The sequence below is a fragment of the Misgurnus anguillicaudatus genome, chromosome 10, assembly GCF_027580225.2.
Source record: "Misgurnus anguillicaudatus chromosome 10, ASM2758022v2, whole genome shotgun sequence".
NCBI lineage: Eukaryota > Metazoa > Chordata > Actinopteri > Cypriniformes > Cobitidae > Misgurnus > Misgurnus anguillicaudatus.
The window spans coordinates 37,153,197-37,167,702 of record NC_073346.2 but is presented as its reverse complement, the minus strand read 5'-3'; the positions used below and the strand labels follow the sequence as shown (position 1 = coordinate 37,167,702).

The 14,506-nt window shown below is 39.1% G+C and overlaps 1 protein-coding gene across 6 annotated transcripts in view; it reads left to right on the top strand.

Annotated features, from left to right (window-relative positions):
• csmd3a (CUB and Sushi multiple domains 3a) overlaps positions 1-14,506 on the top strand; it is a 489,960-nt gene that overhangs the window by 389,329 nt on the left and 86,125 nt on the right. For all 6 annotated transcript variants that reach the window (XM_055211335.2, XM_055211334.2, XM_055211332.2 and 3 more), the window contains one exon: positions 3,563-3,736. In XM_055211335.2, the coding sequence (XP_055067310.2) occupies positions 3,563-3,736 (174 nt within the window). The remainder of the gene's footprint in view (positions 1-3,562; positions 3,737-14,506) is intronic.

The following is a 14,506-nucleotide window of genomic DNA, read 5'->3' as shown; positions in this document are numbered from 1 at the left end:
CATATGTTGGTGCGCACCGTGGTGCGGCCTCGGAGCGCACCAAAATATATTGTATCATTTTTCAGTTAGTGCGGTCCGTGTTCACATATATTTTTTTACTGTACTCGAAATGCCGCACCGTACACCATGTGACAACGGTCAGCGCTGTCATTGGTCTCTGACAGCTCTTACCATCTCATAACCACCCCCACGTTTCCACGACAACCAGCCTGAGCACAGTTATCAAGATGTGGAGATAACTTTGCAAAGTTTCTTTGCTTTAACGCAAAATTGCGTAGCTGTTCTATTAAAACCTTTCTCACGGAGCCGTTTGCTAAAAAGCCCGTAATGTCACTATTTGTATGTGGAGGACAGCTATGCATTTATAAAATCGTCAGCTCAAACGTAAAGGAGACAGCGAATCTCTGCAACGGACCAGGATTGGCTTGTTTGTTGTTAACCCACAATATTACACCCGGATCACGTCACAACAGAAGCCCAGTTGCTCAAACATGTGGAGAACTTACTGTATTTGGTTCGGCCCGAGGTCCAGCAGTGTTCACACCACAGGTGGGTCGCCCCAGAGTTCGGCAACAGTATAGTGCGCACCCGAGTGCGGCTGTTGTGTTCACACTGACCCAAACGAACCGTACTCGGAGTGACACGTCATTTGGGCCGACCTAAACAGTGTATATGTGAAAGCACTCTTAAGCTGAGGTGACGGTGGGAAAAGTGCCCTTCGTGTGCTACTTGGACATAATTACAACAAGTGGTGCATCAACGACTCCGAAAGCTAGGTGAACAACTAGAAAAATAACACTTGATGATAATGAATGAAACTTTTATTTTGTCATGGAAGCACGGACTTTCATGCGACTCTGCGGAGTGCCCGTTATGAGGCGGAGTTTACTGTGTCTATTAGTCATTATACAACAGTTCTTTCTGGTTCTCGAATCTGATTGGCTAAGAGCTATGCGATATTGTGCTGATAACGGCACTGAAACCGCTTCACCTTTCGTATTATTCCGCCACCTAGTGAATGGAGGTCCTAAGCAGGCTCATCTCTGAATGGAAAAACACAGACGCCATGTTTTGAATCACTCTCCGTGTGTCTCATTAGTTTACTAGCTCATAAATCAGTCTGTGAATCCCCAATCGGAAGTTATTATTCCGTCAAAGATCATCGCTCTTGGATGTTACGTTAAACTTAATGGGATTAATGTCTTGTCACATCGTGTGGACGATTAACACTTGGAAGCTATATTTCTTATCAGAACGCGAAAACACTGTGGAACTGCACTTAAGCACCGCAGCTTTTAAATGTGGACATTGATCATTTACTTTATCATGACGTGACTATTAAAACATGTTATGAGATATCGCCACTGGTATATTTATAAGCAGCATGCAAAAACATCTCTCTGACACTTATAAAAAACCGTTTTATATAGTACTGACAAAAGTTTAATAATAATAATCGAGTGCTCGTATTGCATTAAGAATAAATGAAAAAGCAATAGTAACGTTATACAAGTATAGTTTTATTAACTTTTACCTCGCGCAAAAACAATAACAACACACAAGACATTAAATATGAATACGAAAACAAGTAATAGTTTGATCATGACACTGCTGATTTGATCTCATTTTGACGATCATAAACAAACAAGGCCAACCTGAGAGCCAGGGAATACCTGTCAGAGATGTAGCCCAGAGAGGGCGGTGGTCAGCGGGGCGAGTGAACACTGACGTCCGCTCATGCTTTGGTTCTCATTTGTACCGAATCTCACTAAGCAAACGTTCAAACAGGCGCTATCTTTACTAATCGACTGCAGATTTAAATATAATACATATACATTCTCGACTGAACTAATCTTAAAACTACACTTTGTGACCAAGAAACGGTAATATAAAGTAACGGCTTTTCCGTCCATTGAGTTGTTATAAGATTCAAAGCAGCCGAAAGTGTTTCCTGTCATTCTGGCAGCCCTCAAATCCGTGGCGGAAGAAGTAGTTCTCAAACAAAGAGGCTTTTAAAATAACTCCGTTGTTGTTTTCTACTTTTCGTTTTTCAAACGTGTGCCGTCGAACTGTTGTATAAAAGCAATATCGCTCTCGGAGTCCTGTGATATAGCTCTATATCATCATGGCTGTGAATGCCTCCGGCACTCGGCCTGCGGCCTCGTGCCTCTGGCCTAATCACAGCCGTGATGATATAGAGCTATATCACACTCCTACTCGAGCGATATTGCTTAATTATATTTCATTACGAGATTAAATTGATGTTTTTTATCAAAATACCAACTACATTGACTCATTTTACAATCCCACTAGCATGTTATTTAGACAAAATAAAATCTTTTAATTTGCGTGAGGAAGCTGGCATTTTTACGCACATTTTTATGTCATTTGCTATATGCTGTAATGGCTTATTGCACTATTACTGTTAACGATTATTCGATTGATTGATTGATTGATTGATCGTTAATTTGAATGATCATCAAATATGGGAAATTACATAATTTGACATCCCTAGTTGAGATTGTGCTGTTTTCCAGCGATCCTCTGCATGCACGAGGTTTACATAAGAAGAAAGAAACGATCTTGTTTGAGGCTCATCTCATTAGCATATACAGAGCTCGTATTATTCATTTATGCCTACTGTAGGTAAATACAGTTTTACATTCTACTGCCCTTTAAAAGCTTTGTTTGAGATGAATACATATCTGCCTTGCATTACTTGTATTGCTCTGGCAAATTTGAGGAAAAGAGTTATGTGATGGTATTACATATTTATTGTCAAGAGACCAGATTGTGTTATTGAAACCTTTGGAACCGTATTGTTACCAACATGTCTTCAGCGAAGTTTTATTGAATCTGTGATTTCTCTCTGTGGTTTGAAACCACTCTTGTGTTGTATAATACTGCAGCAAAGGCATCCAAAAAGTTTGTTTCTTTTGAACAAATAACGCTCTGCACATTGCACATGATGGACACAATGCTGATATATTGTGCAGCTCTACCATATACTTTAACTTTATATATGTATATGACATTATAAGGTAAAAATCGCTCACGGCAGGATTTTTGAAATCCACCAGTAATTGTCTTGTTGTGAAACACAATTTACCGGAGAAGGCGCTGAATTTGTTTCTGAATTGAAGTGGTGCTTTAGAGCAGATGAATTTAGAAATGTAATCTTGTAAATGTTTCGTCGTACGAGGTGCTTTTCCACTCTGCCGAAAATCACCCACGCCGCACTTGTGCTTTTTGACATCCGCAGACCCACACAGAATCTGTGCCAACATTACCACACAATCATTCACGTCTATCAAAAGATCAAATTATGCTTTAGGCAACCAGTAAGAGCAGCTCTTTCATCTTATCGAAAAAATCTAGTTAAGCCGACCGCATCGATTTTACAGATTACCACCACTGCGTATGTTGTCTTTTGAACGTTGACTGCTACAGTAACTAACCATTGTAAACCAGTATAAACCAGCTCAGAACTTCATAAGTAGTTCTTTTCAGCATGATATTTTGCAATTTTTTACCAATTGTGGCTTATGTTTTCATTCTGCAGATGTAGACTGCGGTCACCCCGGTTCCCCTCCAAATGCGGTTATGATCGGGGAGAAATTCACCTTCGGTTCAACGGTGCACTACAGGTGCTTAGATGACAGAGTTTTGATTGGTGATTCGTCTCGAAGCTGTCAGCTGAATGGCCAATGGAGTGGCTCACAGCCCCATTGCTCAGGTAAGAAATGTCTTCTTTATTGGACATTAGTTTTATGTTGTTATGTTGAGATTTCTATGCTCTGTTGTGTCCAAGAACACCTGTGAAAAGTTTCAGTCTTTGTTTATTGTAAAAAAAAAAAACATTTTATTCAAAATTGTTGCTTTATGTATCTACGCTTGCTCCTGAGGCCTTGACTGACGTTTGAAAGAAAGCGTAGGTTTGACTGAACACATTGTTGAGTGAAGTTCGTCTTATTTCCCATCGTTACGTGTCAGTCTTACATTAAGTTAATTAAGTTTAGATGAATAATGACTTCTGTCTCCAAGTGTAAAACATTCGGTGACACGCTGAGCCATTATTTTCCTCTGACACGCTGTCTGTTTCCTTCCTTGCCTTTATAAATAATTCACTGGAATATGGGAAGTCTGTCATTATTTACCCGCCCTCATGTCGATCCAAACTCATGTAACTTTCATTCATTTGTGAAACATGAAGGAGGGTGTTTTGTTATTTCTCATAGAATGTAAATGGATGGAGACAGATGTTGTCCAGATTTAACTCTTTCCCCACCAGCGTTTTTAAAAAAAGTTGACAGCCACCGGCAACATTTTTTATGATTTTAATGCAAAAGTGTAATACCTTCTTTGAATATACAAGCATTCAATATATCAAATGAAAAAACATACAAAAACACAGTTACATCTTAACTTGTTCTCTTTTATCACCTCTCAAATATGGGTGGGTTTCTTAAAAAATACAAAAATTTGACCAAAAAACTAAAATAATAGCATTTTTGTAAAGGACTTTTGTTATGCTGCATTTACACCAGCCGCGTTTGAGGCGTCAAAAGTTTGCCGCTTGAACAGTTTAATTGCATTCGCGCGTCAAAGGCGAAATCCGCTTCTGTTGGGGGGCAAGTGCTATGCGGTTGTCTGTTTGCAAGATGGCTGATGCATTTATCGAGAGAGTTACCGGTTTGTATTTGATCACCTCACTTTTAGGGGAAAATAGTTAAAAAAACGGCGGGAATGCCGCTGGTCGATAAAGTCACATGAAGTGGGGTCCTTTTATTCCTGTCTCTATAGAAATAAGAACGTATGTCATATAGCTCCGGGTGACTGCTCACGGTCAATATCAAGCGTTCCTTCATGTTGAATAAGTGACTCAGCAGCAAGCAGGCTCCTGATTGGTTAACGCAGCGCAAAAATCCGCCAAAGTTCAAATTTTTCAACTCGGGCGTCAGTCGCAAATTCGGGTCAAACGCAAAATGCACAAAAAGCACATTCGCGCGTGTCGTGCCAGACACTTAATTCGCGTCATTTGCGTGAATGAGGTGGAATCAATTCTACCACGCTGCGCTAAAACCTCATTCGCGCCGCGAGACCTCCAGATGCGCGTCAATGCGTCTTCACATTGGCTTAACATTAAAATCACTCGCGCTTGATGCCTCTACCGCTGCTGGTGTAAACGCAGCATTAGACATCAGATTCAGATTGATCCTCAAAACATACACAAAGTTTTTCCTGATTTTGGATCTGTGAATGCTTCAGTGTTTTATAAGTTGGGTAAGAGCGCTAGGGCTGTGAATTAGAATGAATTACCGTGAAATGCCACCACATCCAAAAGCCAGAGGGCGCTTTCGTGCAGAAACGCCATTTGTGCCACAGAAAAAGTTACATTACAAACGCTTATTAATATCGCTGTTCTTCAGATTGTTTTTAGGTATTTTCATGATAATAAAGAATATTTTGAATGATTGTATTTGACGAGTGTTGCTTTTTTAAATTCATGTCATAAACGACGCAAACTCATAGTGATTTTAGATTGATAAGGACATCCTACTGATCACATAGCCGTAGTACATGCACAAGCTGTGCATGAAACACAGAATCGGAGCTTTGCGATTCAGAATCGATTTCAGATAGGCATTTTTAATGGGGAACGCGATGCATCGTCACAGCCCTAAAGAGCGCCACCTAGTGAACAATAGCAGAAATATGGATTGCCATAAAAATTTGTCATGGGCAGGGAAGCATTTTCTCTTCATTGACGATGAAGAGAAATGTTATAACACCTAAAAGCACCTGATAAAATATCTAGTAAAGTGTTTTCAAGCCTGCTGTTTGGAATGACATTATTGATGAGTTATTTATGACCCATCAATTTTGGTAAACTATGCCTTTAATATAATCACTAAAGCCACGTGTAATGTAATTGAACCGCATTAATATGCAAAAACAGTAAAAACCATCTATAGACACACAAAACATTTGTGAATATGTGAGAAATAAAACCAAAAATAGAAAGTGATAGAACTGCACCTCTTTGTGTATTGGTGTGCTGCTCTGCATTTACAGCATTCAGTGACCTAAAAACAGCACAAGTTTTCTCTCCCTGCCATGTGATCATCCTCTTCTATTTTGTTCTCTCTCTCTTTCTCTTTATACTGTAGCTCTCTCTCTCTCTCTCTCTCTCTCTCTTTCTTCATAGTTCTCTTTTGCCTCTTCCCCCTATTCTCTATAGGTCTGTATGTGTCTACTGCACTCTCTCTCTTTCTCTATAGAGCTCTTTTCACCCAGACATTACATAAATTACATACAGGATTTATCCGGGATTGTTTTATTTTTGGTTCACTAACACTGCCCATGATTTGCCGGAATTGGTGCACTTTAAAAAAAATAATTTGCTGCATTTACTTAAAAATATAGTGCATCATTTTTGCATCCACTTTTTAAAGTAAGTTTTACTTGAAATTTTAAGCAATTGCATAAATTGCAGAAACGACTTACGTGCATCTTTGTTCACGATAAGACTATAAAGGAGCGCCTAATGTGCCGTTTCTAGTATGCTGGTGAATGATCTCAGCTTCAGAGTGGATATTTGACCAGCTCCTTTCCGTCCAGTTTACAGACATTTCTCATTGTGAATGTTAAAGAGTAACTAAACCCTAAACCAACTTTTTTTAGTTAATGATCTGTAAGAATGATGCTTTATTAGTGCTGTTCATTGATTTTAGTAAATTGTTTGACATTTGGATATAAAGTGTTTCAATACTACAATATATGGTGTAAAAACGTCTGAGTGCTGCCCTCTTCGGGCTGAACGGTGGCTACTGCAGTTTAATTTTTCTATTGGATGTTGGGTCCAAAAAATAACTCGTGACGTAAGCAGGTTCAAGCTCACCACGCCCTTGTTACGATCTCGCCACACACTTGGTACGAGCTTAGTTCCTCCCCTCTATCTCCGTTGGGATCTGCCCACTTTTCTTGCATTTTTCAAATATTGTCAGTGGGTGGAGTCAGGCTCTGACCAGGGGTTTAGTTACGCTTTAATGTGCCTTTAAAGGAACAGTATGTAGGATTGTGGCCAAAACTGATATTGCAATCACACAACTGGTGGCCAATGCACAACATGACAACATAAACATCAGTTGAAGGCTGCAACTCCAGTGATATAAGTGAGTAATATAAGTATTTGAAATGAAAATGATTTCTTAATGTCTAGTGACATATCAGGGCCATTTTATGATTAATTGATATAAATTTCTTACATACTGCTCCGTTTTGAAGAGCTGAACGATATATCTTGTTGCGATGACGCGCGGGCATTTTGGTTTATTATAAGCTCATACTGTATATCCATGTGACGCGCTATTCTTTTATGTTGCTGAATGATCTGATGAGCTACCTAAAATCTGCTTCATTCCAGTTCGCAGACATTTCTTCTCGTGAATGTTAATGTGCATGTAAATCCCTCATTTTAAAGAGCTGAACCATAACTTTATGTTGCCATGACACGCATGTCCTGACTACGACACGCCCCTTTCGGCTTTGTTTCTGTGTCTTGTTCGGACTGAGGGCTTTCCAGGTATCTTACGGCAATGTTACTAGTTCCTTTTTCCGTGAGCGATCCCAGAACATTTACGGGATGTGTTTGCGTTCACACTGAAGCTTTTCTGACAATTTTACGAGTTTTTATCATAAACCCTTTGGACGCGTCTGAAGCGGGCACTTATTTTGACAAGACACGTGATGCACATAGGATCACTCGATGTGCAGAACACATATTTTGAAATTACGAACCACACACATGATTGGATACATACACGTTGTGACGAACTTCACATCGAGCTCCCTCGAAAAAAGAAGTCACCGACCGCCACTGTCTCTATATAGCTTTTTCTCTCTTTCTTCATAGTTCTCTTTGTCTCTTTCTCACTCTCTCAATAGATCTATAGCAGGGCAACCTTCTGGTCTCTGTCAATATGGAAGTGACTTAAACTGCAATTCATCACCTGGCCACTAGACACCGGCTCTTAAAGGGAGTCAATCCGATAGACCCCCCTGTTAAAATGTCAAACTTTACAGTAGAAAATAATATGTTTACAGCCTGGTACAAAAAGTGTTTTGGTCTATATAACTAATTTTCCCTTCATGACAAGTGTGGGGGGGTGATTAAGCCATAAAGTTCTGCATAATTAAGGGGCGTGGCCACTTAACTCTTTCACCGCCAGCGTTTTAAAAAAAGTTGCCAGCCAGCGCCACTGTTTTTCATGATTTTCACAAAATTTAATGCCTTCCAGAAAATGTTCTTCTTTAAATATATAAACAAACAATATATAAAATAAAAGAACAGACCCTCTGCTTTCAAACAACAACAAAAAAAAAACATTTCATCCTACCTTCAGTAGTTCTTTTGTAATCAGCTTTTGAATATTAAGTAGGTTTCTGCAAAAACACCACATTTTGAGCAAAAAGCAAAGATAATTCCATTTTTGTGACGGACTTTTCATAGAGTTCTCATTCAGAGCGATCTTTAAAACAGACACGGACATGCAACTGCTTGCCATAGGGCAATAATTCTGTGTTTAAAAAGTTGCGGAAGGGCGCCACCTGGTGAATCATAGCGGTATTATGGAAAGACGGAAATACTCGTCATTGGCGGGGAAGCGTTTTCTCTTGATTGACGAGATATCTCGTCAATGGCGGCGAAAGAGTTAAGTGACGGGTGAATTGCCGCTGCTAGGTGGGCGTGGTTTCAGCCACAGTTTATGGTCTATTCATGAATATCAGCTGACGTCACTCACATCTTAAACTTGTCTTCCGCCATTTTGAGTACCTGAAGTGGTCGCAAAAGAACTAGAAGCTATGCCTTCAATATGTTGTGAGCATCAGAGAACAAGGCTCGACACAACATGATACTTTGCTCGAAGTATCACCTGTCTACACGTGAACTCGAGCATTGAGAACATTGTTTGCGTACACAGAGTTTACTAAAAAGAAGGTTTTGAACAACTGACTTTGGCTGTTTTGGTGTCAGCTCGCCGCCATCTTGCCAGTCAAGAGGTATCGATCTCCGAATGCAACATAAGAAGGGAGGAGAGTAAAGATGATAGCTCCAAAAGCATAGTTCCATATAAAAGCATGGATAATTTGTAAAACAATATTGCCCTTCTAGCTGAAAAATGAGCCTCATATGAGATTCATTTATTCGCATTCGGAGATCGATTCTTTATGTCTGGCAAAGATGGCGAGCGGACGCCAAAGTTAGTTCAAAACTTTTCTTTTTAGTAAACTCTGTGTACACAAACAATGCTCAATGCTCAACAATTCTCAATGCTTGGGTTCATGTGTAGAGATCCAGGTGATACTTCGAGCAAAGTTTCATGTTGTGCCGCCCCTTCTTAGTGTGTTAAAAATAGTGGTAGTTCGGTTGAAGCGGACAGCGACTGGAAGAACCCATCAGGGATCGAGTAGGCATCACACCCTAAACAAGATATTTTTTTAAGTAGCGTTTCTTTTCATGACAGTCGAGGTGCGAAATGTTGTCTTTCGTAGCCATTTCCCATATCCGTAAGAATCATAGACAGTAAAAGATAAGAAATCCGTAAATTGTAGCAAGCTAGCCAATGCTTGTCAGTAGCTTACTGGTACCCGGTAGGTACTCAAGATGGCGGCAGTAAGCTAAAAAAAAGGGCGGATGACGTAAAAGATCACATGACTGTTAATCATCTATAGCTCTCTCTCTCTTTCTCTCAATACCTCTCTATGTTTTATCTTTCTCTGTCTCTTCCTATGTTGCTTTCTATGGCTCTCTCCCTCGTATAGATCTGTTCGTAATGCTTTCTCTCTCTCTCTAGGTTGCTTTCTCTCTGTTACTTTCTTTTATCCCACACTCTTTCCTTCTCTCGCTCTATAGGTCTCTCTCCCTGCCTCTATAGATTGTCCTCTTTCAGTAACTCGCTCTACTTTATCACTTTCTCTCTTTTATCGCGTCTTTTCCTCTCTCTCTTTCTCTCTCTCTCTCTCTCTCTCTCTGTCTGTGTGTGTCTCTCTAACTGCTTTTGTCACTTTGGCTGTTCAGAATGTAATGCTAGCTGACTACTTAATCCTGCGCATTATGTACTGTATACTGTGCAGTATACGACAGCTAAATGCATTCAGTACAGACTTTAATACTGGGAGAGAGGTATCCATTAGCATTCCCTTTTACTACCAGTGACCATAACCTGAAAATTTAAGGGGAAACATCAGAGAGAAAGTTGACACTTCAAGGAAATTTAACCGAGGTGCCCATTAAGTCGATCGACCTTTGAAAGAGCAACCTCCTGTTCCTCTGAGTTCTCCATCCGTGTCTTTCTAGTGCTGCTTCTGTATTCTGTGTGAACATTTTCAGTCTGAAGGTTTGATGTCAGGCCTGTATTTGGGAATTCTGGGACATTCCTCGGGATACAGAATACCTTGAGCCATGAATTTGCTGGGATTTTGAAGACGTATTTGAAACAAAGCAGGTATTCTAGCGTTACTCGCGTTTTCGTTTCAAGGTGCACCTCGGCACACGTTTCATGCCGTGTGTTTGTTTAAGATTAAAAGCTGAAGGGAGTTTTACGCTTTTTACCCACCGCTTCACATTATTTGGCAAAATTAATTTCACCCAAGACATGAAGCCGATACTACCGGCGCAACATGACAAACTGTGGATGAAGAACAAAATCAATAGCTCTCTACACTGCCGGATGATTCAGACTTTATGTAACGAACTTTGCAGCCTTATTATGCTCCGCTAAGCATCTGGTGGGCGGACTTTACCTTGCAGTCACACCTCTTCATAGTGCCAATTAGTAAGAACTATAACCGTTTCATAGCTGTGTACACCTTTACTTTTGTACAAGTATCTAATGAAGGTTATATAGTATATCAGCACATATACGCCTCAAGCGCCAAACCCGGAGACCATCAGGAACACATACCAGCATTTTCTTTCAGCTGATGGGAAACGGAACCGTTTTTATGACCGCTTGAGGTGTGATAGAAACGCTTTTCCAAACACTGTCTGTGTTTATAACATGTCGAACAAAGGTGGGACGTCAAACCCAAGAGGTTAATGAGGAAGAGTAGTCAGTCTTTTGTCCTCTTTATTTGTTGGAGATGACGGGTGAAGAAACGAACTGTGAATACGTCTTCCTCTCATGGTTTTAAGTTGCACGGAGTAAGGAATGTCCCAGATATCCGAAAGACTGCTTTTGTCATGGAGCTGTCGTGTTTTTTTTTTTTTACGAGCACGGACAATGACTGTGCAATGGAGATTGTGAATGTGTTGCTGGTTTTAATCACCGGTTAGTCATCCCTCGGGTTCTCGCAGCATTTGCTGAGTCCGGTTTTACCGATTGGCCTCTTAAGTGCTTGTACATATAATTAAAAAGGGTTTTATTTTTGGGTCATCAGCTGACTTTAACGTCTACTGTACGTCTGCGGCTTGTTTCCTCTGACTCTGTTTGATGAATGTTTTACTGTAATTATTTATGGTAGTCATTTATGTTGGTGACTGTTAGATGATAATTGATAGCTTGTTGGGTGCAACGCTGTCATTTGGAAAGGTGTCACATTTCTCACACCCCTGCAAATTTCACTTTGCGACATTTCACACCACTAATATATATCATTAATTGTTTCTCTTAAGAACGTGGCATGATAATTTGCACTTCAAAATGCAGTTCATATTTTCACAGATTTACTCTGTCTATTTAAATGAATATTATTGGCAATTATTGGCTCACACTCGTGTCGTTCCTCACAAGTAGATTTTACACTTATTCTTTAGTATTAAATCAACTTAAAGTGCATTACAAAGTATAATTTTTTTGTGGAATCGAACCCATGTACTTTTATACTGCTAACACAATGCTTTATCAATTACAGGATTACTTTCATAAAAAAAATCTTGATAATTTACTCACCCCCATGTCATCCAAAATGTTTATGTCTTTCTTTGTTCAGTTGAGAAGAAATTACATTTTTAACTCTTTCCCCGCCAGCATATTTTTTTTAAAGTTGCCAGCTGGTGGATAATAGCGGTATTGCGGACTGCCGGATATACTCGTAATTGGCAGGGAAGCGTTTTCTCTTAATTGACGAGTTAACTTGTCAATGGCGGGGAAAGAGTTAAGAAAAACATTCCAGGATGCAGTTACAAATGGCTATAAACGATCCCAATTAAGAAATAAGGTCTTATCTAGCAAAACGAATGTCATTTTCACCTAAAAGGTACTTTTAAACCACAATTCTCGTCTTGCACTAGCCGTTTTAAGGCACAGCGTGGCTTTATGTCTTATGTAATCACATCGAAAGGTCACACGTCACATATGTGAAAGGCACACTGGTGGACCATTTCAAATAATATACTGACACAAAGACATTAATTAGTATCATTTCACATACAACAACGTTTGAACAGTCCTCTTTCTCCACACTTGTAAGCACTGGAGCAGTAGTTTCACGTACATCATGCGTGACCTTTTGATGTGATTAGGTAATACGTAAAGTCACACTGGCGCGTCACACAGTTGAGAAGTTGTGATTTAAAATGAATTTTTTTTTAATTTTTTGGCAAAAATGACAATCGTTTTGCTAGATAAGACCCTTATTGGCCTCGGTTGGGATCGTTTAGAGTCATTTGATGCTGTATTGAAACTGTAAACTGTTGAGGTCCACTAAAGTCCACTATATGGAGAAAACTCTTTCCAAATTCTTTGGATGTTAACGGTTCTTTATGGAACTATACAGTCAAAAATGGTTCTTCTACGGCAGAGGTCTTTAACTTTTTTGGGCCAAACACCATTTAAATGGATAGAGAGGAGGAGCAGGGACCCCCAGTACATGTAACAAATTAAATCTGGATTTTCATACTTTTATAATGGTTAGAATACAGAGATATTAAAATGATAATTTTTGGCATAATGCATAACATTTCAAATTAACAAAATTGTTTGTGACCCTGGACCACAAAAGTTACATTCCACTTTTTTTAAAAATATGCTAATTTTCCAGCTCCCCTAGAGTTAAAAATTTAATTTTTACCGTTTTGGAATCCATTCAGCCGATCTTCGGGTCTGGCGGTACCACTTTTAGCATAGCTTAGCATAATCCATTGATATTACACAGCACCCAAAAATAGTCCCCTTGGTAACTTTCAATAGCAGGGGACTTTTTTCGTAATATCATTGCGCATCCTGCAGCCATGGTACGGCAGCAAAGTTAATTGATTATAACGCCAGAATAAGAGTATAGTTCCACAACTTTCACAACTTTTAATTTTCCGTCTGTCTTACTACACGATGTAACTACAGAAGAGTCAATTTTTAAATAGGAAATATAATGAAACTCTTTGGTTATTTTAAGTGCGATGCTAACGGTCTAATCAGATTCAATGAATGATGCTAAGCTATGCTAAAAGTGGTACTGCCAGACCCGGAGATCAGCTGAATGGATACCAAAACTGTAAATATCAAATTTTTGACACTAGGGGAGCTGTAAAATGAGCCTATTTTCAAACGTGGAGTGTCCCTTTAAGATACACAGTTATATTTGTAGCCAAAGCCAACAATACACTGTATGGGTTAAAACTTATTGATTTTTTGGCCACAAACCATTAGGATAATATGTAAAGATCATGTGTCATGAAGATATTTTGTACATTCCCTACCTTAAATATAAAAAAACTTTATTTTTTATGCAGTTGCTAGGGACTTTAAGGGGCGGTTTCCCGGACAGGGATTAGACTAGTCCTAGACTAAAATAAATGTAAGAGCTGTCCAAACCGAAAACAACTTGCACATAACATATCTTAAAATACATCAGTGCCCTTTGTTTTGCCTCAAAACTTACGCCAGTAAGGAATGTTTGTTAAAACTAGTTATATTTCCTAATTAAACTAATCCCTGTCCGTGAAACAGCCCCTAAAGGTGATTTCTTCAATTTTTCGATTATTTTTTTCGATTATTATTTTTTCTATATATTTTAAAAAAATTTATACCATTATGACTGGTTTTGTGGTACAGGATCACATTTTATTATGGGAACATTATCGTGGGCTCCTTATTTTAATCAAGTTTTTTTTATTACTGGCCTATTTATCCACTTTTGTTTTATGCTTCATTTTATTTTTCAAAAATAAAATATTTGGCATTTAAATAATATTTGGAGGTCCCTGGACCCCCTGTTGAAGACGCTTGAATCATCTGTATTGTTAAGATTGTATAAATACAAGAGTGGTACTTTTTAGGCACTATTCACACTGTATGTGTGTTCCTCTGAAAAAAAAGGTTTGTAATGAGATGAAGGTCAGCACACATGATTATAGTATTTCTATTTCTACTCTTGTAACAAATCTAACTAAAACCTATTGTCATTGGTGAAGTTTTTCTATTGGCTGCCATCTGCATACCTGCCCAGTCAAGGCCAGCAAGCCAAACGATTGTAGATGCTCAAGTTTTTTAAAAGTTCAAATCTC